Below are 22,280 nucleotides of genomic sequence, written 5' to 3'. Positions count from 1 at the left end.
AAGCAGCCCTGGCCTGCACAGGCCCTGCCCTGCCTGCTCGTGAGTGGTGGGTGGGGAGGACCTACCCGGATGTTGTCGAAGGAAGATTTGTTGGTGATGTCATACAGCAGGAGCAAGGCTGGAGGGGGAGAGAGAGGTCACATGGGGAACTTGGGGCAGAAGGGTGGACGTTACAAGTGGGCTGGGGGGGGGGTGGTGGAGGTGGAGCACGTGAGGGACCTACCCTGGGCATCTCGGTAATAAGCGTGGGTGACACTGCGGAACCGCTCCTGCCCTGCGGTGTCCCAGATCTAGGAAGGGATGGACAAATGGTCAGAAGGGGGCAGGGACTGTGCTGGGCAGAGGAAAGCCATGTTGTGGTACGAGAGATGGGCGGGGAGGTGAGATGTTTCCTTCTTTAGTTTCTCATGGGCTTGTGAACATCTGGTGATGTCCCGGATGGCGGTAGTTAATGAGTTCTCAAGCTAGTTCGGTGCTGTTGCCTCTTGCCCAGCCCAGGGATTAGAGGTGTCCAACCTCCTAGAGCAGATGAGGCCTGGGAAACTGGGGATGATTTGGAGCGAGCCTAAGCTTGTCTGAAGGCACTTAGAGCTGCTGCCTTTGACAGAAGGGAGGGTGCCTGGGAATGGCTTTTTCTGCAGACATCAAACAAACAAAGGCCGTTTCCTCTCCTGACCCCCACAGGAAGTTAGCCCAGGCTGAGCGCAGGGCCGCAGGCCTCCTGTGGTTGGGTGCGGAGGCTGGGCAGGCTCCCCCATCCTCTCACCCACACCCCAGCCCTCCCAGCCGCTGGTCTTACCTGCAGCTTCACCCTCATACCATCCACGGTCACCACCTTGTTCTGAAAGAGAAAAGGGCAGAGGGAGAGGTGGGCGTGGAGGGCAGGGGAGTCTCGGTTTCTGCCTTCTGCTGAATCCTACAGTACAGCAAACATCCTGTCTGGTTGCTCCCCAGGGCCACGGGGGTCCGGTGAGCCCCGGAGACATCTCCAGCCAGATCGCCCCATCAGGGCAGTGGGACTGTGTCCCCAGGTACCCCTACTTTGGAGTCCTCTCTTCTGGGGACTCCGTCTGCCCTTCTCACAACACCCCAAGGCAGGGAGAGCCTGAGAGCCTGCCTGACCGCACCCCTCCTCTCGCCCCGGCCCGGGGCTCAGCAAGGTACACAGGCGGAGCCCAGCCTCCAAGCTCTTAGAGATGAGACGCCCACCGGCATCTCGGGGATCGCAGAGGCTGGATCTGCAGGGCCGTCTTTCCCCTGGCTGTCCACTAGTTCTCCTCAGTGAAGCTTCCCCTCGCACTGGGAGGGAGGCACCTGGCCTTTGAGAGCACCCTTGCCAGGGTTAGACCCGGGATGCCGATTTGTAAAGATGGGTTCATCGAGGTGAGGGGGAGGGATGCTGGCAAGCTGCTCTCTCCCCACAGGGCCAGCCCAGTTCCTCCACCTGGTGCCGTGCTGGGCTTCCCGGGACTCCAGAAAGACTGGCTGACCTCAGGTCTTGCCGGGGGGCCCAGCTAGCACTGTGGGATATGTCTGCCCGGCTGGGGGCAGGATTTTAAGACTCAGTCTCTCATTTCTCATCCTGTAGGGGAGCCAAGAGCCTCCCCAAGCCCAGACTCCTCTAAGCTGGCCGCCTCTGGGGTCCCTAGGGGAGCATGGTGTGCCCTAGGGTGAGCCGCAGCAGTCCTGAGAAGCCAGCGCAGGTGAGGAGAGGACCGTCCCCCGTGCCTGAGCCACAGCCCCTGGCTCGCTGCTGGAGAAGGAGCCTGCAGCCACCTCACCCTGAAGTCTATGCCGACAGTGGCTATGAAGGTCCCGGACAGGAAGGCCCCATCTTTGAATTGGATCAGGAAACAGGTTTTGCCGACGCCTGAGTCTCCCAGAAGCATCACCTAGGAGATGGGGGCAGAGGCAGTTAGCTGGGCTTCCAGGGAGAGCCAGGGAAGGATGCCCACTGCCCCGAGGGCACCTGCTTCTGGAAAAGCCTGCTGCCGCCTTCACCCTGCCTCTCCTCTCCACACTCCCTGGCTCCGGCTGCCTCTCAGGCTCTCCCTCTGACCCTCCTGTCCTCATCTGGTTTCCTGGAAGCCTGAGTTGCCAACTTAGCACCAACAGGACCTCAAACGTGCTCGGTGGCCCCAGAGAACATCCACATTCACGTGGTCTCGACTCTGCCCCATGCTAGGATCCCTTCCCTCTCTGTGTGTGTTCCACGCATGTGTGCACATGTGGGTGGGGCTATGGTGCCAGAAAGAGAAGTGTTAATACCTCGGACAGGGATTCCCACCCGAGGGAGTGTATCAGAATCTGATGGGGGCACGGCTCTGTCATTTGCAAGGCCATATTCTAAACTTACTTTTGTTCCGGTGTTTTACTTTTGGTTACATTTATTTGGAAGTTCCTAATGACATTTTATGTTTATAAAAGCGTTGCACGAATTAGGGAAGGCTGAAATTTATACTGAAGCGGAGAGACATTTAGTCTGAAGTTCGTTCCGCAGAAACCTCCCACGTGGGACAAATGGCTGACAATTGGCATCCCTGGTCACTGTAGGTGGCAGAGCAGGAGGGAGTGTGTGGGGGGATATGTTTGTCCCTTTCCTGTCTGTCCAGTCTCTGCTCATCTTCTCTGGGGACCATGGGCGGGCGAGGGGACCCCTCTGTCTAGTCACTCCTCAATCTTGGAGAACAGAGGTCCAGACCTAATGCTGGAACTTTCCCAACAGGCCGAGTCGATACTTAATGGGCTGAGCAGGGACTAGGTTTGAGTTATTTTTGAGGCTCTGACCTTGACAACGGAGCCCAAGGGCTTTCCTGCTGTGGGCATGGGGTATGGGATTAGCTAACTTTGTTGGAGAGGTGGGGGGCTGAACCAAAGGTGTATGAAGGCTGGGGTCCTGGCTTGTACATGGGTTACTGGGGGACTTCGGGAAGATTTCTTAACCCTTCTGTGGCAGTTTCCATAGAGGTTAGAAGGAAAGAGGGATAATTTCTTTGAGGCCTTTCTAGACTCCGTCAACAATGTTGGCATGAACCACCTGACTCCAGAAGAGCGGCCCGGGGTGGGTGCTGCCTGCCTGTGGCCCCATCCCCTCTAATCCTCCCCAAGGAGCTCCCACCAGGCTCTTCCCAGACCATCCCGGACTCAGTCTCCTAGGCAGGCCTCGGGCACGAAGGCTGGTGGGGGCCAGAGGCCAACTCTCCACAAATGCCGCTTGGCCCAGGGGACAAATGGCAGGCTGGGGGCTAAGGAGCCTTCTGGAGCCTGCATTGCTCCCTGGCTCCTGGGTCCCAGTACCCGATGGGGAAGGAGGGAGAGAGGGAGGTAGGGCAAGCACCTATGTACTTTACAGTTGACGGTTGCCTGGAGCAAATGATGCCACCCACCCAGCCAGGCAAGTCCACCAAACAGCTGCCCAGCCTTGCCACCTCCTAGGCAAACACCCAGCTGGCGTGTCAGGCAAGGAGGTCAGGCAGTTCCCAGCGGCCTGGGGCTGGCCCTCAGCAGCTCCCCTCCCCTGAACACAGTGGGGGCCGACTTCCTGCCTGGAGCCCACAGAGGACGCTTATCGCAACGGCTCTGGGTGGGTGACTTGCAGAGTAGCTTCCTCTGAAACAAGGGGGGTTGCAGGAGGAATCCAAGGCGCAGAAAGAGGCAGGTCTCCTTCAAGGCCATGTAGCATGAGACGGGCGGCCCCTTCGCTAATCTATCCCTAACCCTACAGAGGAGGAGTGGAGGCTCTGGGCTCTCTCAGCACCTCTTTCAGAGTTCCTGGTACCTGCCTGCTCCAAGGGCATGAAGGGAGGGCAGACAGACCAGTGTCCGCCACCAGCCCCACCTGCTTCCGTTCAGGGCCACCCGCAGAGGGAACCAGCCCCAGACAGCTGACTTAAGCTCTCCCAGGTGGCAGATTTGTGCCTAACGCCCCAGGTCTTTCTCACGTTCTAAAAATTCCCGCGTGGGTCTGCATTCTGGCTAGCAACATCCTCCCAGAAGAAGGTGTGGGCAGTGACTGCAGGGGTGGAAAGGGAAGGGGTAGCGCCTGGGGGCAGCTGGGGTCCTAAAGATCTTCAGTCCTAAGGCCTGGTTAACTGGGAGAAGGGCATTAACTGCAAGTTTCCCCGCCGCCAGGGGGCGTCCTTTCCGAGTCGCCAGGCAGCCCTATTTCCCAGCGCTTCGGGTGCCTGTACCCTGGAGGGCTGTGCGCTCAAACCCTACCTAGAAGCATGGGATTCCTGGGGCTCGTATTGGCCGGAGTGTGGCAGAAGAAAATGGGGTTGGGGTCCTCTGGGTGGGGAGTCACTCGCTCCTTCCGACCTTCCTCTCCCTTCTCCCACGGAGCCAGCCCAGATCCCTGGACGCTGGCATGGGCCCAGGGCTCTGTCTCGACCCTCCTTCCTTATTCTGGGAGACCCGGCTGCCTGGGGGGAAGGGATGAGTCCAACGCAGACGCAGCCAGAAAGGGTCTTGGGCGGGGAGGCCGGGGTCTCAGGGCGAAGAGCGCGGGGAGGGGTGACCCCCAGAGCCGGCACCGAGTCCCCAGCGCTGGGTGCAGTGCCCACCCACCTTGCCCATAAGATCGTAGCTCGGACTGTAGGGTGGGGAGCGCTCGGGGGCCTCGCCGTTCCGGGTGGCAGCGGCGCCAGGCGTGCCCGTCATGTCCCTGGACCAGAGGTGAGCTGGGGCAGGCGGCGGGCGAGGGATGGCGCAGGAACCGCCTCGCCTTAGGCTCCACCCACTCCTTCTTCCCTCCACCGCCCCGGCCCGGACCCCGACAGGCTCCTCCCTCCGTCCGCCACCTGAAAGACACTGGCGGGGAGCGGGCTGTCCCGCGGAGGCGCGCAGGACCGCAGGGTCAGCTCCCGAGGAGCAGGAGGGCCCCCGTGCGCCACACTGGCCTGAGGGCGTGGGCCAAATCCAGCCCTAGGACCGACCGGTCCCCAGGGTTGCCAGCTGCCGGGGTTAGGTTCCCACCGGGAGCTGTCCCTGGAGACCCCGCCTTCAGGGGAAGGTCTGGCCTCGCTGGGACCCGCGGACCCGCGCCCGGGTTGCCACTGCGCGGCGTGGCCAGGAGGCGGCGCCTGGGCTCCATCCGGCTGGCGGGCAACAGGTGGCTCTGGGAGCGGGGTTGGGGGAGGCTGGAGACGCCCCTGGGCAGCGCGGCGCGGGGTTCACGAGGAGGCGTGCGTTCCGAGCGCAGCTCTCAGGCAGTTTCGCTTTTGCTAATGCACCCCAGCTCGACGTCACCTGAATGTAATTGTGTTTACCGACCGATGGATATTCACCTTGCAGCACATTTGCACTTCGGAGCCCCTGGCCGGTGCTTGGACTTTGACACCTCCCATTTCTGCCTGCTCTGTTGGGCTGCGCCCAGAATGTACCCACCCCGGAGAGCCTTCCGAGGTGGGCTTCCCTGCACACCTCCCAATCCAGGCGCTCCCGAAGGCAGAGCTGACCCCTGGCACCGAGTAGGCCTTAAACGTTTGGTATCAAAAGAATTCATGAAGTCCTGAATCTTTTTTTTGGCTCCACCGCACTGGCACCTGGGTTCTTACTTCCCTCACCAGGGATCGAACTCACGCCCCCAGCAATGGAGGCGCAGAGTCTTAACCACTGGACCGCCAGGGAAGTCCCTGTGGTGAGTCATTTTGAGCAGAGTCTCCAGGACATCCAAGGAACCCTGCAGCTCCTGGTGACAGAGGGTGAGAGTATGTCCGGGGTTGTCCATAGCGGAGTTCAGGGGCCCTGGCCTGGGCTAACCATTAAATTACGCTGTCCCAACGTCTTATATAAGTGAGGTCAGGTTCCCGCGGAACAGGGTGGGTGCAATACAAAGGAACTGTGTGAAGGGTGTGAGGAGAGGCAGGGGCCCTGCACCTCTTTACCTACATGTTGGGGCGAGGGGCAAGGGGCAGGCATGGCTTATGGGTGACCATAGGCCCCGAGGGGACCGTGTGTGCACCCGCTTCCTACCACGTGACTTTTGGCGTCAGCTGGAGCTGTTTGCCGGAAGTGGTGTGCCATAACCTCATCTGCACACAGGGAGGGACTATACCTGGGCAAGGAGCAGCTCTACACAGCCCTGCAGGTGTGCGTTCTTGCCTGCTGCTCGGGTGCCAGAGGCTCTGGCTGTACATAACGCCCCAGTCCATTCAATGTCCTGGGCTCCGGGCTCCTGAAGGCTCCTCCAGGAACCCTGCAGGGGAGCGGGTTTCAGCGCAAGTGGGTAATGACCAAGGAGGAAGGAGAGACGGGACCTGGCCTGGTCCTCCCGGGCCTTCCACTGCCAACCAGGCTGATACGGGTTGCACTATGCTCCCCCCACTCCCCAAAGAGATGCTGAAGTCCTAAACCCCAGTAACAGAATGTGACCTCATTTGGAAGTAGGGTCATTGCGGATGTAATTATTTAAGATGACGTCATAGAGAGTAGGGTGGGCCCTTAATCCAGTACGACTGGGGTCCTTATAAGAAGAGGACACACGGGGAGAAAATGGCCATGTGGAGACAGAGGCAGAGATGGGAGTGTTGCAGCTACAAGCCAAGGAATGCCAAGGATTTCTGGGAGCCACCAGAAGCTGGAAGAGGCAAGGAAGGACCCTCCCTCTGAGCTTTCAGAGGGAGCGTGGCCCTGCCGACGCCTTGATTTCTGGCCTCCGGCTGTGGTTTATATTGGCTCCACCAAGACCCTTTTTGTCCTGTGGCACACAGGTTTGGGATGGAGATGGTTGCCCATCAGTGTGAACACTCCAGAAGTAGGGGAGAAATACAAACACTGTCTTGCTGTACGCTGCAGTGGAGTCCGAGTGGGCTGGTGGCACTGGAGGGGCCCGGCTGCCCTCTTCTGGGTCATGCCTGTGTGGCCCGCTGGGTCCGGGGCCTGTGGGCTGTGTTGTATGCAGTGTTACACACTGTCCTCTGGGACACTGCAGCGTCAGGCGGGGTGTTCAAGGGCAGTGGCCAGTGAGGCAGAAGCGAGAGGGGGTCAGGGGTGCTCAGAATTGGGGGTGCAGGAGAGGCAGCTTTTGCCCCAAAGGGAGGGAGCACAACCCACTCAAGGATGGGGGCTTTTTAGACGGGCGTCCTGGAGAGCACAACCGCTTCGAGGTCCGGGCCTCCCGACAGCCTCTTTAGTGCTGTGTACATGCTGGGCCAGCCTGCATCTCCCCAAGTGCTCACACCAGGCACACGTCACCCCACCCACACCACACACCCCACACAGACACACACAGCTCACGCCACACCACAAATAGACACCTTACATCGTGCATACAACTCACACACACACCTCAAATCTCACATACACGCAACATCACAGAAACACATACCCCCACACCATGCACGTCTCAAATCAAGCCACATACACCGTCTTGTATCAGCTACAATCACACGTACACGCCTCATGACATACCACAGCCACACATACCCTACATCATCCCACAAACACACATGTCACATCATGAACACAGGCACACCTCATATCATACCATAAACACACAATGCCTTACACGGCCGCCCCCAAACACGCGTCTTAAATGACCACCCCTCCCAAACACACACCTCACGTCCCCCTAAACACCTCTCACCACATCACAGTTACAGACACAGCTCATCCCACACCGCCAACATACACCCCTAACTGGCCCCCATGTCTCACGCCGTCCCCAGATGTACAAATCACCCTCCAAATAAAGCCCCTCTTTTTTTTTTTTTTTTCCGGCCGTGCCACGGGCCTTGCAGGATCTTAGTTCCCCTACCAGGGCTCGAACTCGCGCCCTCGGCAGTGAAAGCGAGGAGTCCTAACCACTGGACCGTCGAGGAATTCCCAGAAAGCGCCTCTTAAATGACCCCAGCCCCTCCCATCACCTCCAAATCCAGAAGGCACATACACCCCACATTACCCCTAACAGACCTCCCTGCCCGCCTGTGCACAAGTCACCCCACACAGCCACACCCCTTCCTGATACAGCAGGTGACGATACCTCGTGAAACCTCATGGTTGTTCAGAGGGGGGCCCTTGTGTGCGGCCAAGGAGATCGGGGAACGAGCAGAGGGGGCTGGAAGAAACGCCCAGAGCTGGGGGGAAAGGTGCACAGCCCTGTGAGTGCAGGGTCAGGATGTGGAGGGGAGACCAAGACAGAGGCTGGGGGACTGAGGCACGTGGAGCATCTCCATGAGAGTCCATGGCGGCTGACAACATGCAAATTCTGGTCCCCACACGTGCGTGGGTGAGCTTGGGGTCTGCACCGCAGACAAAATGGAGGTTTTCGTGTGCATTACATGAGTGCTTGAAAAACCACCAGGCTAAATCGTGCAAGACTTCGACTGGCAGATGAGGGGTTCTGACTTTACTGGAAGGCGGTAGTGAGATTGATGGTGCTTGGTGGTGGGGCGCAGGGGCAAGGCTTTTGGAAGATGAACTTTACAGCAGTGTTCAGGCAAGACTGCAGAGTTTGGGGCACACCGAGGCAGGAGGTAGCCAGGAGGACCTGAACTGGCATGCGGGAGGGGCCAGCTGGAGCAACTACTGTGTGAGCCCGGTCCGTGTCAGCACCCCAGTAAACCCATCCGCAGGACTCAACAGCCAGTTTGATGGAGGTGATGATGGAGCAGTCGGGGAAGATACTGGTTTGAGAGGCATCTACCCAGGACCTGGGCCGGTCCCAATTCTGGAAGCAGTGGGCTCCAGAGGCTCTGAGAAGTGGCCTGAGGACAGACACCAGGTGGTTCCCCCCACTTACCTCTGTCTCCTTTATTTTTTAGTATTATTATTATTTTTTTGGCCGCATGGCATGCGGGATCGAACCCGTGACCCCTGCTGTCCTGCAGTGGAAGTGCAGAGTCCTAATCCCTGGACAGCCAGGGAATTCCCCACCTCTGTCTCCTTTAAAGTGAAGATCAAGGACTCCTCCCCTCTTCTGCTGCCCAGGCCACACTCAGCCTTATGAGCTAGGCCAGCAGGACCTCAGTTACCGGGAATTCAGCCACAACCAGGGCTGGCCACAGGGCACTTGCACATGGCCAGCTGTCGGCAGTGATTCAAACCTCTGTGCAAATGACAGACAGACAAATGAGTGTCCTGCAGCCCAGCTCCCTGGGGCTCCCTAGACCACTGATATTGGAAGGAGACCCCAATGCCCTCCAGCCCCTTTGTCAGACAACACAGGAGACTTCAGCTGCTCCACAAAGATTGAGCTGCTCTGAGCAGAGGGTTGGAAAAAGACCTGTCTCTGGAAAGGAAAGGAATTGAGGGTCCTTAGTGCTAGATGAGGGGTGGGAAGGGGGCTTGCGGAGGAGACAGACATTTTCTCAGCGAGAGCTGCAGACCTCTTTGTATATAACTGGGCAGTGTGTCTAGGCCCAGGGTCAGTCACTTGTCCTTGGTGTGGTTCCCATCGTGGGCTGTTGTTCCTGCCCTCTACCACCAGTATGGGGGTTCCCCTAGGTTTGTGTCCCAGCTGAGGGGTAGACTATGTACCCGTTTTGCTCCCAGGTCATGTACTTGACACAGGAGGGCCCAGGTTCAGGCCTGAGTTGGGCCCTCAGGCCCTCACTCAGCATCAGCCGCCCACGGGTTTGTCCTGAGGTGCTGAGCGGTGCCAGGCGAGCAGCCGAGGCTCTGGAAGGCCCTGGCCCAGGAGAGGGGAAGAGCCCGGCCTGCCCTGTGGACCACACACTTTCTTCCGTCTCACGGGCGAGTTGCCTCACTTTTCTTACCAGGCTGGTGGCAGAATTTGGAGGTCCCACCCCTGTGCCTCTGTGGAGCGTGAATCAGGCTCCCCACCCCACTCTCTGCCTCCTGTCCTCTGACAGGCGGAAGGACGGGGTTGGAGTGAGTGAGGAGTGTGACTGTGGGGACACCGTGTGCCCTGGGTGCTGAGGGCCAGGTGACGTGGGCCCGCGGTGGAGGACGCCTGACACCGCCATCCTGGTTCATTTCATGGCAGCCTGGTCCAAGGCTTGGGGGTTGCCAGGATGGGCCACACTCTCCTGGAACTCAGCCCCGCCCCCCTGGACTCGGCCCCGCCCTCCGGGGGCTCGGTCCCGCCCCTCACTCCAGGCCCTGGCGCACACCCTGGCCAGCCTCTCATTTCTGCTCCATCGTGGGCCCTTGCCTTCTGCACTGTGACCCAGTGGGCAGGCCCAGATTCTGGGGGTCCCCTCTCTCTTCCCACCAGCGTGGCTCTGCTGTGTCCCAGCACCTCGCAGGCCTGGTGCTGTTTGGTCCCGGGGGCTGGCCTTTCAAATACCCATGCTGCCCAAGAAATGACATTTGCTCTTCTGCATCTCTGGAGACTAGGATTCTGGAGACCCCCAAAGAGGGTCCTGTTGCTCCTGCCACTGTCCAAGGGAGGGCTGAGACCCTTCCAAAGGCCTCCCCAGGGTTCAAGGTCTTCTGACAGCAGCCGGCAGCCATGCTGAAAGTGCGGATGTGAGCTAGAGCGAGGGCTTCGTGGCCCACAGAAGGGCTGGGAATAGAGGAAACTTGAGGCTGTGTCCAGGGAGAGACAGAGTGCTAAAACCTGAACTTTAACCCTTGACCTGCCAGTGCCCTAGGACCCACATGACAATGCCAAGTTGGGATTGTGCTTAAACTTTTTTTTTTGCGGTACGCGGGCCTCTCACTGTTGTGGCCTCTCCCGTTGCGGAGCACAGGCTCCAGACGCGCAGGCTCAGCGGCCATGGCTCACGGGCCCAGCCGCTCCGCGGCATGTGGGATCTTCCCGGACCGGGGCACGAACCCGCATCCCCTGCATCGGCAGGCGGACTCTCAACCACTGCGCCACCAACGAAGCCCTGTGCTTAAACTTTTAAGGCGTCCCTTTGCCTCTCCAGGCTCTTCTTGCCCTGTGTCTGTATCAAGCTATTCCCTTGCTTACTAGTTGGAGCGGAGCCCAGGAAGAAGATGGAGGGGAAGCAGGAGGAGAGCAACACGGGAGGGCGGCCGACTTATTGCCCTGGTTGCTCCGTTCCACCACCGAGGGTAGCAGCTCCTCCCAGCCCTGCCCACGCAGCCCCCTTTGTCCCTGGTTCTGGTGACGGTGCCCTCCTCACTGATTTTCAGGCTCGGGGTGGGATGGACGCCTTGAACCTGCCCAAGGGCCCTGGGCCATCCCTCCTGGTTTCCCCACCCATGGACTGCACCTTGGTAAATAGCATTTCTATTAAACCTCCTGAATGATCCAATGTGAGCATCCACCTGTTTCCTGCCGGGACCCTGTCAGAGGCCCAGCGGGGCCCCCGAGCCCAGAGGTACTTACTGTGAATCCGATGCCCAAGGTGGCTGAGAAGGATCCCGGGATGAACTTGCCCTGGTCGAACTGAACGAGCAGAGATGTCTTCCCCACGCCGCTGTCGCCCACCAGGATGGTCTGAAAGGGAGCAGCAGAGGGGTTTGAGGGCCTGCGGTGTAGATTAGTCTGCTGAGAGGTCCTGGTGGCTGCGGGAGCGGGTTCTCTAAATACACATATACGTGTGTTCACACACATCCACCCCCGCACACACACACATACACAGACACAGGCCAAGCTCCGGATTTCCTATTGAAACCACGGAGGACAGCATGAAAGCACAGAGGAAATCTCGTTTCAACCCAAGTTAATTGGCATCTGAGGTGACCTTGAGAATGTGCCTCTCAGACTTCCAGACACAGGGGCATTCCTGACTGAGGCCCCCGTGGCTGCACTCTGCAATCCAATCCATCACTGATGTGTTTGTGCTGAGGCCATGCTTCCCACGGGAACTTCCTGGCCAAAGGTGGAGCGTGGCGGAAACACTGAGGCAGATCTGTTCCTGGGAGACACAAGACTCCCCTAAAAGCCAAATTAGGCTCAAGGACTCTCTCTAGGTTTTACAGAACCTTCCAGAGACTTCACAGCAGCCTGAGATGCTTCTACCCAACCTTGCTGCTCTCCCTCCTTCACCTGGGGTCAGACCTGCCCTCCCCCATGGCCTCACTGCTCTCCCTACCTCTCCTGGCTCCCTCTCCATTTATCTTGTAGGTGTTTCCCCTAATAAAATCCTTGCGCATTTAATTCCCTTTCGGCATCTGCTTCTTGGAAGACCTGGATTAACACAATGGGTTTCCTGTATGGGAAAGCCTATAGAATAAAAAAAAAATCAGGTTGTGTGGATATAGATCTTGGGAAGAGTTTGCACTTGGCCTTGGAGAGGACGGCATTTCAAAGGGAAGCAGAGTCTGGGAAAGAAGGGTCTGGCTACTTTTGAACTTGGAAGAAGTAAGTGGGGGAGAATTAGCTGGAAGTTCAGGTGTGTATTTGAAAGAAAATCATAAGCAGCAGGGAAGAAATACACCTGCACCCAGAGGCTGATACCCAGTGTGTGCTCATTGAATGAATGAATGGATAAATGCCTTAGTTTCCAAGTGGACAGTAGCCACTTTCCAAAGGCAAGCATTCAAAGTCATTGGAAAGGCTTAGGAGATGCCAACTTTAGCTCAACTTGAAAAAACATAAAGACATAAAAAACCAAAAATGTAAAAGCATAAAGATTGACAGAGCCTCCTTAGGTCAGAGCCGTGGGCGTCAGCACTGTTTGCTCTGACCGTGGCGTTGACTCGATAGCAGGGCAAACATGGAGTTATCCATGATGCTGCCTTTGGACCTCCTCTGACTACCGTCCCCCACCCACACTTCGCAAACCAAATTCCATTCAGCTTTTATTTTCCTCCCGGGTTAAAAGGCTCCATTTGTTTGTTGTGTGTAGCGGCTTTAATAATTCACGTCTCAAATCTAACTTCCTCAAGCTGGAGGAAGTGCTTCCTAGAGAGAATATTCCAGAATGTGAGGGGTCAATCTGTCCATCCGTGCCCACCTCATTCATTTACTAAAGGATATATCCTTTTCCTTTCCAGGGTGAAGAGTTCTCATCACTTTCTTCTCTCATATGAAAACAGTTCTTCTTAGGACGTTCTCTCATATGAAAACAGTTCTTCTTAGGACATCTTCTGATTCAGTGAGCTCACACTCCGGGGTGACGGGGTTCAGCATTTCAGATCCAGGTGAATCCTGCCTGGAGGCAGGGCCAGGACGATGCCCTCGTATAGGGCTTTTTAGAAACATCAGCCCCGTGAAGGTGATCACATCAGGAAATCAATTGATGACGCTACAGACTTTTTTCCTGGGCCACCATGGAGAGCTCAGAGTGGATCAGTTTACAAATTGAATGATTTCCCCCTAAATCCAGGACCACCCTTAGCCCTGGTCACCCTCTGCCTGTGCCCCTCCCCATGAAATGAGTGGTCCAAAGACCCGTGTCCCTCCCATAGACTATACTTTACTCCCAGCTCACTGCTAGAGTTGCCTGAGGAGTGGCCAAGGGGTGGCTCTTCGCAGGGATGTGAACAGAGCTTGGATGTGAAGGCTGGGGTGTCTACATGCATCCTCCTGAGGACCTTTGGGGTGTGGAATGTGCAGGAGGGAGAAGGGCAGGGGAGTGTCTGTGGATGGCGGGCTGAGGACCGGGAGGTGGCTGTCACTAGGCTGCCACGTTTCGGTGCAGAACTTCTGAGAATCCTACATTCAAATCCAGCTTCTGGGTCAGTAGGCCGGTATTTTTGTCAAGGTAGGAAGATCAGATGCACTTGATTGGATAGTTTTTTTAGCTTGATTTAGAACGTGAAAATATTGAGACATAAGGTTGATGGGCCACCATTTGTATTCTAGCCCTGGTCTCCCAAATGTTACAGGTGGGTCTGCCTAATCTATTACCTTAGAGACACAATGGAGTTTCTCCACTCAAAAGCTGCCAGGATTTTCCTCAAGTTTCTCCAGGGGGGTTCCAAATGTTACTGCTTGGAGAAGTCAGATGTCAACCTCAGATCTAGATTTTCTACTCCACCTTCCCTCTTTTGGAGCATTTATGAAACTGTTAATTAATTGTGGTTGTGACAGAAATCTGTGTCAGCTTCGCCACCATTCAGACAAGTGTCTTTGTTCTCCCTTCTTTTTTTTTTTTTTAATTTTATGGAAGTATAGTTGATTTACAATGTTGTGTTCATTTCTGCTGTAGAGCAAAGTGATTCAGTTATATATATATGTTCTTTTTCATATTCTTTTCCATTATTGTTTATCATAGGACTTATTTTTGAATTTTATTTTATTTATTTTGTTAGACAGCAGGTTCTTATTAGCTATCCATTTTACACATATGAGTGTATACATGTCAATCCCAATCTCCCAATTCATCCCACCACCCCCACCCCCACCGCCACTCTCCCCCCTTGATGTCCGTACGTTTGTTCTCTACATCTGTGTCTCTATTTCTGCCCTGCAAACCGGTTCATCTGTACCATTTTTCTAGGTTCCACATATATGCGTTAATATACGATATTTGTTTTTCTCTTTCTGACTTACTTCACTTTGTATGACAGTCTCTAGATCCATCCATGTCTCTACGAAAGGAATTTTCGTTCTTTTTATGGCTGAGTGATATTCCATTGCATATATGTACCACATCTTCTTTATCCATTTGTCTGTCAATGGGCATTTGTTTCCATGACCTGGCTCTTGTAAGTAGTGCTGCAGTGAACATTGGGGTGCATGTGTCTTTTTGAATTAAGGTTTTCTCTGGGTATATGCCCAGTAGTGGGATTGCTGGGTCATAAGATAATCCTATTTTTAGTTTTTTAAGGAACCTCCATACTGTTCTCCATAGTGGCTGTATCAATTTACATTCCCACCAACAGTGCAAGAGGGTTCCCTTTTCTCCACACCCTCTCCAGCATTTGTTGTTTGTAGATTTTCTGATGATGCCCATTCTAACTGGTGTGAGGTGATACCTCATTGTAGTTTTGACTTACATTTCTCTAATAATTAGTGATGTCGAGCAGCTTTTCATGTGCTTCTTGGCCATCTGTATGTCTTCTTAAGAGAAATGTCTATTTAGATCTTCTGCCCATTTTTTGATTGGGTTGTTTGTTTTTTTAATATTGAGCTGCATGAGCTGTTTGTATATTTTGGAGATTAATCCTTTGTCCGTTGATTCGTTTGCAAATATTTTCTCCCATTCTGAGGGTTGTCTTTTCATCTTGTTTGTAGTTTCCTTTGCTTTGCAAAAGCTTTTAAGTTTCATTAGGTCCCATTTGTTTATTTTTGTTTTTATCTCCATTACTCAAGAAAGTGGATCAAAAAAGATCTTGCTGTGATTTATGTCAAACAGTGTTCTTCCTATGTTTTCCTCTAAGAGTTTTATATTGTCCGGTCTTACATTTAGGTCTCTAATCCATTTTGAGTTTATTTTTGTGTATGGTGTTAGGGAGTGTTCTAATTTCATTCTTTTACATGTAGCTGTCCAGTTTTCCCAGCACCACTTATTGAAGAGACTGTCTTTTCTCCATTGTGTGTCCTTGCCTCCTTTGTCATAGATTAGTGGAACATAGGTGCGTGGGTTTAGCTCTAGGCTTTCTATCCTGTTACATTGATCTATATTTCTGTTTTTTTGCCAGTACCATATTGTCTTTCTATTTCTTCCTGGTTCAGTCTCGGAAGGTTGTGCTTTTCCAGGAATTTGTCCATTTCTTCCAGGTTGTCCATTTTATTGGCATAGAGTTGCTTGTAGTAGTCTCTTATGATACTTTGTATTTCTGCAGTGTCTGTTGTAACTTCTCCTTTTTCATTTCTAATTTTATTGATTTGAGTCCTCTCCCTCTTTTTCTTGATAAGTCTGGTTAAAGGTTTATCAATTTTGTTTATCTTCTCAAAGAAGCAGCTTTTAGTTTTATTGATCTTTGCTATTGTTTTCTTTGTTGTTATTTCATTTATTTCTGCTCTGATCTTTATGATTTCTTTCCTTCTACTAACTTCGGGTTTTGTTTTTTCTTCTTTCTCTAGTTCCTTTAGGTGTAGGGTTAGATTGTTTATTTGAGATTTTTCTTGTTTCTTGAGGTAGGCTTGTATAGCTATAAACTTCCCTCTCAGAACTCCTTTGCTGCATCCCATAGATTTTGGATCGTCATGTTTTCATTGTCATTTGTCTCTAGCTATTTTTTGATTTCCTCTTTGATTTCTTCAGTGATCTCTTGGTTATTTAGTAATGTATTGTTTAACCTCCATGTGTTTGTGTTTGTGTTTTTTACGTTTTTTTCCCTGTAATTAATTTCTAATCTCATAGCATTGTGGTCAGAAAAGATTCTTGATATGACTTCAGTTTTCTTAAATTTACTGAGGCTTGATTTGTGACCCAAGATGTGCTCTATCCTGGAGAATGTTCCATGTGCACTTGAGAAGAAAGTGTAATCTGCTGTTTTTGGATGGAATGTCCTATAAATATCAGTTAAATCTATCTGTCCTATTGTGTCATTTAAAGCTTGTGTTTCCTTATTAATTTTCTGTCTGGATGATCTGTCCATTGGTGTAAGTGAGGTGTTAAAGTCCCCACTATTATTGTGTTACTGTCGATTTCCTCTTTTATAGCTGTTAGCAGTTGCCTTATGTATTGAGGTGCTCCTATGTTGGGTGCATATGTATTTATAATTGTTATATCTTCTTCTTGGATTGATCCCTTGATCATTATGTAGTGTCCTTCTTCATCTCTTGTAACATTCTTTATTTTTTTTTTTTATTTTTATTTTTTTTGCGGTACGTGGGCCTCTCACTGTTGTGGCCTCTCCCGTTGTGGAGCACAGGCTCCGGTCGCGCAGGCTCAGCGGCCATGGCTCACGGGCCCAGCCGCTCTGCGGCATGTGGGACCCTCCCGGACCGGGGCACGAACCCGTGACCCCTGCATCGGCAGGCGGACTCTCAACCACTGCGCCACCAGGGAAGCCCCATTCTTTATTTTAAAGTCTATTTTATCTGATATGAGTATTGCTACTCCAGCTTTCTTTTGATTTCCATTTGCATGGAATATCATTTTCCATCCCCTCACTTTCAGTCTGTATGTGTCCCTAGGTCTGAAGTGGTCTCTTGTAGACAGCGTATATATGGGTCTTGTTTTTGTATCCATTCAGCGAGCCTGTGTCTTTTGGTTGGAGGCTTTAATCCATTCACGTTTAAGGTAATTATCGATATGTATGTTCCTATTACCATTTTCTTAATTGTTATGGGTTTGTTTTTGTAGGTCCTTTTCTTCTCTTGTGTTTCCCACTTAGAGAAATTCCTTTAGCATTTGTTGTAGAGTTGGTTTGGTGGTACTGAATTCTCTTACGTTTTGCTTGTCTGTAAAGCTTTTGATTTCTCCGTCAAATCTGAATGAGATCTTTGCCGGGTAGAGTAATCTTGGTTGTAGGTTCTTCCTTTTCATCACTTTAAGTATATCATGCCACTCCCTTCTGGCTTGTAGAGTTTCTGCTGAGAAATCAGCTGTTAACCTTATGGGAGTTCCCTTGTATTGTATTTGTCATTTTTCCCTTGTTGCTTTCAATAACTTTTCTTTGTCTTTAATTTTTGTCAATTTGATTATTATGTGTCTCGGCGTGTTTCTCCTTGGGTCTATCCTACCTGGGACTCTCTGCGCTTCCCGGATTTGGGTGGCTATTTCCTTTCCCACGTTAGGGAAGTTTTCAAGTATAATCTCTTCAAATATTTTCTCGGGTCTTTTTCTCTCTCTTCTTCTGGGACCCCTATAATATGAATGTTGTTGTTAATGTTGTCCCAGAGGTCTCTAAGGCTGTCTTCATTTCTTTTTTCTTTATTCTGTTCTGCAGCAGTTAATTCCACCATTCTGTCTTCCCAGTCACTTATCTGTTCTTCTGCCTCAGTTATTCTGCTATTGATTCCTTCTAGTATACTTTTCATTTCAGTTATTGTTCATCTCTGTTTGTTCTTTAATTCTTCTAGGTGTTTGTTCTTTAATTCTTTTAGGTCTTTGTTAAACATTTCTTGCATCTTCTCGATCTTTGTCTCCATTCTTTTTCTGAGGTCCTGGATCATCTTCACTTTCACTATTCTAAATTCTTTTTCTGGAAGGTTGCCTATCTCCACTTCACTTAGTTGTTTTTCTGGGGTTTTATCTTGTTCCTTCATCTGGTACAAAGTCTTCTGCTTTTTCATTTTGTCTATCTTTCTGTGATTGTGGTTTTCCTTCCACAGGCTACAGAATTGTAGTTCTTCTTGCTTCTGCTATCTGCCCTTTGGTGGATGAGGTTATCTAAGAGGTTTGTGCAAGCTTCCTGATGGGAGGGACTGGTGGTGGTAGAGCTGGCTGTTGCTCTGGTGGGCAGAGCTCAGTAAAATTTTAATCCGCTTGTCTGCTGATGGGTGGGGCTGGGTTCCCTCCCTGTTGGTTGTTTGGCCTGAGGTGACCCAGCACTGGAGCTTACCCAGCTCTTTGGTGGGGTTAATGGCGGACTCTGGAAGGGCTCACACCAAGGAGCACTTCCCAGAACTTCTGCCAGTGTCCTTGTCCCCACATGAGCCACAGCCACCCCCTGCTTCTGCAGGAGACCCTCCAACACTAGCAGGTAGGTCTGGTTCAATCTCCTATGGGGTCACTGCTCCTTGCCCTGGGTCCCAATGTGCACACTACTTTGTGTGTGCCCTCCAAGAGTGGAGTCTCTGTTTTCCCCAGTCCTGTCAAAGTCCTGCAATCAAATCCTGCTAGCCTTCAAAGTCTGATTCTCTAGGAATTCCTCTTTCCATTGCTGGACCCCCAGGTTGGGAAGCCTGACGTGAGGCTCAGAACCTTCACTCCAGTGGGTGGACTTCTGTGGTATAAGTGTTCTCCAGTTTGTGAGTCACCCACCCAGCAGTTATGGGATTTGATTTTATTGTGATTGCGCCCCTCCTGCTGTCTCAGTGCAGCTTCTCCTTTGTCTTAGGATGTGGGTATCTTTTGTGGTGAGTTCCAGTGTTTTCCTGTCAATGATTGTTCAGCAGTTGTGATTCTGGTGCTCTCGAAGAGGGAGTGAGCGCACGTCCTTCTACTCTGCCATCTTGAACCCTGTTCTCTCTTCTTAAGTCATTTTGTTTATGTCTGTATTTGTGCCTCATCCACATCCAAAAGGGATTTGAGGTGATTTACAACAAAACCCACTGTAAAAGAGGGCAGTTAATGATGCTGCCTGAGGAATTTCTGCCCCAGAGTGAGGCTGGGTTTTTCCTGCATTTGAGAATTACATTTGATTCTGAGTTTCTTGGCAGTCAAGACAAAATGGGAAACCAGAAGGGGTGTGTGGTACTTGAGTCCTGTCAATCAATGAGTATTTTCTCTTGACATGAGCTGCTGAGAGGAAACTCTTATGTAGATTCTTATACAAGAGGTCCTGAATGACAAAATGGGCATTTGTGGGCTTCCTTGGTGGCGCAGTGGTTGAGAGTCCACCTGCCGATGCAGGGGACGCGGGTTCGTGCCCCGGTCTGGGAAGATCCCACATGCCGCAGAGCGGCTGGGCCCGTGAGCCATGGCCGCTGAGCCTGTGCGTCCGGAGCCTGTGATCCGCAAAGGGAGAGGCTGCAACAGTGAGAGGCCCGCGTACTGCCAAAAAAAAAAAAGGGCATTTGTAGGGCTTCCTTGGTGGCACAGTGGTTGAGAATCCGCCTGCCAATGCAGGGGACACGGGTTCGATCCCTGGTCCAGGAAGATCCCACATGCCGCAGAGCAGCTAAGCCTGTGTGCCACAACTACTGAGTCACAAAGCACCGAGCTGATCTCCCTGTGCTATGCGGCTGCTTCCCACTAGCTATCTATTCTACATTTGGTAGTGTATATATGTCCCCCTCTGTCTTTTGATTTTATTGCTGGTATCTTCTGTAGACTGGAGTATTTTTTTCTATACAAGCAGATCTATTGATCTTTTTCTTTATGGCATCTAAATTTTCTGTCTTATTTAAAAGGTTGCCGGGGTGGGATAGGGAGGGTGGGAGGGAGACGCAAGAGGGAGGAGATATGGGGATATATGTATATGTATAGCTGATTCACTTGGTTATAAAGCAGAAACTAACACACCAATGTTAAAAAAGAAAAAGAAAAAAAAAAAGAAGGTCGCTCAGAGCCACTGTAAGAGCCATGGTAACCACCGCATTCATCTTGCTTTCTAAATGTTCCCCTGAATCACGAAGTCACAGGAAAGCAATGTATTTAGACAGCATTAGCCCAGCTCCCGTTGAGAGGCCTCTATGGAAATGTGATTTAATGTTAGTCCCTGGCTTTTAGCAAGGGTCGATACAAAAACTATAGGAAAAACTTTGCATCTTCTGCAAAATTACAAATGCCCATTTTAAAAAATTAATTTATTTATTTTTGACTATGTTGGGTCTTCATTGCTACGTGAGAGCTTTCTCTAGTTGCGGCAAGCTGGGGCTACTCTTCGTTGCGGTGCGTGGGCTTCTCATTGCGGTGGCTTCTCTTGTTGCGGAGCATGGGCTCTAGGCACACGGTCTTCAGTAGTTGTGGCTCGAGGGCTCAGTAGTTGTGGCTCGCGGGCTCTAGAGCTGATTCACTTTGTTATAAAGCAGAAACTAACACACCATTGTAAAGCAATTATAGCTCAATAAAGATGTTAAAAAAAGATGTTAAAAAAAATGAAAAAAATGCAGTTACAAACAGAAAAAAAAAAAAAAAGACAGAGGGAAAATGTTGGCAAGACGTATAACAGACAAAGGGTTAAAACACCAAGTAATATAAAGAGCTCTCAAAAGAAAGTCTCAATAGAAAAATGAACAAAGGTTATGAATAGATATATTTTATGTGTGTGTATATATGGTTAGTTTTATGTGTCAACGTGGCCAGGCTATAATCCCAGTTATTCAATTAAACACTAATCTAGAGATTGCTGTGAAGGCATATTTTCGATGTGATTAACATCTACAGTGAGTTGACTTGTAAGTCTTCAATAATCTGCATTTGCCTTATCCAGTTAATTGAAAGACCTTAAGAGCAAAGCTGAGATTTCCCTGAGAAAGAAAAAATTATGCGTCAAGATTGTAGTATTGGCTCCTGCCTGAGGATTTCCAATCTGCTGGCCATCCCTACAGATTTTGGGCTCGCCAACTCCCACGGTTGTGAAAGCCAACTCCTTGAATGAAATCTCTCTTTATAGATATATTTCCTACTGGTTCTGTTTTTCTGGAGAACCCTGACTGATACAAAATAATATACAAAGGTTCGATAAAACTTTGGTAATGGTCAATATTGGCTGAGACTTGGGGAAGCAGGTACTCACACATACATCATTGGTGGGAGTCTACATTGGGGCATTTTGGAGAGCAGTTGACAATAGCAGAGTTACAAAAGCAAATTCCCTTGATTCAGCAATTCTGTGGCTTTGCTTGCAAAAGTACACCAGGATATGTGTACAAGGCTGCTCATTGTAGCATTTGTAGAAGCAAATAATTAAGCAGCTGGTATAGGTGAAATAAACTCTAGAATGTACATGCAATGCAATATTGGGAATGATAAAAGAATGAGGAAGATCTATATGTGCTGTTTGGGGAAAACTATATTATTAATCCAAAGAAGAAGGGGCGGGGCTTCCCTGGTGGCGCAGTGGTTGGGAGTCCGCCTGCCGATGCAGGGGACACGGGTTCGTGCCCCGGTCCAGGAGGATCCCACATGCCGCGGAGCGGCTGGGCCCGTGAGCCATGGCCGCTGGGCCTGCACGTGCAGAGCCTGTGCTCCGCGGCGGGAGAGGCCCCGGCAGTGAGAGGCCCGCATACTGCAAAAAAAAAAAAGAAGAAGGGGCAGAGAGGTCTGCTTGTATGATGACCTATGTGTACCTCACTTAGGTATATATGCTGGTTTTGCATAAGCTTTTTTAAAAAATTAATTAATTAATTAATTAATTAATTTATTTTGCCCACGCCTCACACAGCATGCGGGATCTTAGTTCCCTGACCAAGGATCGAACCCATGCCCCCTGTAGTGGAAACATGGAGTCTTAACCACTGGACCACCAGGGAAGTCCCACACATTACTTTTGTAATCTGAAAAAGTCTGTGTCTGTGTTGGGGGAGCATGGTGAGCTAGGACAACTCTGGTAAAAGCCAAGAAGAATGCCAATGTTTAGCCTAATTTTGCTTAAAAATACTTGATTTTATTTTTGCAAACAAATCTAGCACACTAAAATGGATCAGGCTCTTTGGGCAAAGGGAACCTGAATAGCAGCTATTCCGTTTCATCAATTTCAGCAGGTGTTGCACACCTTGGATACCCGAGGAACAGGCAGCAGAGATGACAGACACTCTGTTCTGAAAATCAAAAAACCCTTTCATCTTCTGATCCTAGTAGGGGGTAAACTCACTCTCTGGAGACCTGCGTTTTTCTCAAAAAGAAGTTTTGCCTCTGCCTGAATTCCTGGACAAGAGCTTGGTTGAGACTCAGTTT

General features: G+C 51.3%; 1 protein-coding gene across 4 annotated transcripts in view; it reads right to left on the bottom strand.

The window, feature by feature from the left end:
- RAB37 (RAB37, member RAS oncogene family) overlaps positions 1 to 22,280 on the bottom strand; it is a 70,780-nt gene that overhangs the window by 2,906 nt on the left and 45,594 nt on the right. Inside the window, exons 1-5 of one of the 4 annotated variants that reach the window (XM_065896614.1) lie at positions 5,286 to 5,297; positions 1,782 to 1,892; positions 800 to 841; positions 224 to 290; positions 66 to 118 (exon numbers count right to left, since the gene is read on the bottom strand). In XM_065896614.1, the coding sequence (XP_065752686.1) occupies positions 66 to 118; positions 224 to 290; positions 800 to 841; positions 1,782 to 1,892; positions 5,286 to 5,297 (285 nt within the window). Of the gene's footprint in view, positions 1 to 65; positions 119 to 223; positions 291 to 799; positions 842 to 1,781; positions 1,893 to 4,566; positions 4,660 to 5,285; positions 5,298 to 11,260; positions 11,372 to 22,280 lie in introns of those variants that run through there. The other 3 variants (XM_065896612.1, XM_065896613.1, XM_065896615.1) reach the window with 3 other exon arrangements.

This window comes from Phocoena phocoena, chromosome 19 (genome assembly GCF_963924675.1).
Source record: "Phocoena phocoena chromosome 19, mPhoPho1.1, whole genome shotgun sequence".
Lineage (NCBI taxonomy): Eukaryota > Metazoa > Chordata > Mammalia > Artiodactyla > Phocoenidae > Phocoena > Phocoena phocoena.
Note: the sequence above shows the minus strand (reverse complement) of the source record. Positions and strands in the feature narration are given on the sequence as shown.